The 1,781-nt window shown below is 47.6% G+C and overlaps 1 protein-coding gene across 1 annotated transcript; it reads left to right on the forward strand.

Moving 5' to 3' along the window:
• Positions 1 to 542: 542 nt before the first annotated feature.
• Positions 543 to 1,125, forward strand: LOC103728471 (ER degradation-enhancing alpha-mannosidase-like protein 2; the record flags this gene model as incomplete). Its single annotated transcript, XM_008826475.3, is given in 1 exon segment — positions 543 to 1,125. A coding segment is annotated over 1 exon segment (501 nt), but the record flags the coding sequence as incomplete, so codon positions are not given.
• Positions 1,126 to 1,781: the final 656 nt, after the last annotated feature.

The following is a 1,781-nucleotide window of genomic DNA, read 5'->3' on the forward strand; positions in this document are numbered from 1 at the left end:
CAGTTGGATCAGCATTGGATGTCTTCTTGAATCACCTCCACCTTATTTTTTGTATCCTCCGTCATCCTCCTATCAGGCCCCCTCACCTACTTAGATCCATGTTCAAAAGACATTCACAAAGAACCCAAGGTGAGAGTTTGTTTTGTTTGTTTTTGTTTTCACTTTTTTTTTGGCTAGACCAAGTGGGAAGAGATGAGGGCAGGGAAGTAGCAGGGGTCAGATCATGAAGGACCTGGTAGCCACGCTAAGGACTCAGGTTTTCAGCCTGTGTGAAATGAGGCGTTGCAGAGGGCTATGAGATGAGGATTGACAGGAAGACTCAGGATCTAAGTGTACCATAGGATAAGGATAGAAGCAGGAAGCCCGCTTGTCAATGCAGGTACAGGGTGGTGACTTGGAAAAGAGTGGAGCACCAGGAGGTGACTCACCCAGGGGCCCTCAGCTGTTTAGTGGCAGAGCCTGAGTTCATAATAGGGGTCTCCTGACCCCTACTCCCAGACCACAGTGATGCTCTGACTTGCTTCTTTGTCTCCTGGTGGCAGATTAAAGATCTCCGAGACCACAAGCTGGACAACCGCATGGAATCCTTCTTCCTGGCCGAGACTGTGAAATACCTCTACCTTCTGTTTGACCCGAACAACTTCATCCACAACAACGGCTCCACCTTTGACTCTGTGATGACCCCCTACGGGGAGTGCATCCTGGGCGCTGGGGGCTACATCTTCAACACAGAAGCTCACCCCATTGACCCCGCTGCCCTGCACTGCTGCCGGAGGCTGAAGGAGGAGCAGTGGGAAGTGGAAGACTTGATGAGGGAATTCTACTCTCTCAAACAGAGCAAATCAAGATTTCAGAGAAAGACGATGAGTTCAGACCCTTGGGAACCCCCAGCAAGGCCAGGCACACTCTCTTCACCTGAAAAGCATGACCAGGCAAGGGAGAAGCAGCCTGTCAAGCAGAGAACCCCGCTCCTCAGCTGCCCTAGCCAGCCCTTCACCTCCAAACTGGCATTGCTAGGACAGGTTTTCCTAGATTCCTCATAACCACTGGATAATTTTTTAATTTTATTTTTTGAGACTAAGCTATAATAATAAATCTGCTTTTGGCTATCAAGTTTTATATACTGGATCCTTCCTGAGATTTCATTCAAAGAAAGGATTGCTGCTTAAAAACTGTCGCGAATCTAGTTTATTTTTCTCAGGTAGTGGTAAAACAACTAAACCCCGAGTTGGCTGACTCTGGAGGCCCTGGGGGTTAATAGTTGGATCTCTCTTCCTTTTCTGGTATCTCTGGGAAAGGTGGTGCTACCAATTTATTTGTTTGTGGCCTCTCCCAACCTGTGCTTCTGACTTTTAGCTGTCCCCTCTATCCATGAGTCCTTAGAGGCAACAGAGGTTTATTAACCACCTTTGAGTGTCAGCCATAGCACCAGAGAGTCAGCATCAAACAAAGAACAGTTTTCATTCTTGTGAGAACTAAATTCCGGCAGAGAGAAATAAATATATGAAATGACATTAGCATAAGTTCCATAAAGAGCATAGGATCCTGGGGCTGGGGTGATAGTTTGGTCAAGTGTTTGCCATACCAGTGCAAGGACCCAAGTTCAGATCTCCAGCACCCACATAAAAACCAGGCAGCATGGTGAATGTCTGGAATCCCAGTGGTGGGTGGAAAAGCTGGGATTTGGGACATGTGGAACCCTGGTGCTCACTGGCCATCCAGTCTAGCCTAATTGGTGAGCTTTGAGTTCAATGAGAGACCCTGTCTCAAAACAGAAGATG

The sequence above is a fragment of the Nannospalax galili genome, unplaced genomic scaffold, assembly GCF_000622305.1.
Source record: "Nannospalax galili isolate Female #2095 unplaced genomic scaffold, S.galili_v1.0 C49287599, whole genome shotgun sequence".
NCBI lineage: Eukaryota > Metazoa > Chordata > Mammalia > Rodentia > Spalacidae > Nannospalax > Nannospalax galili.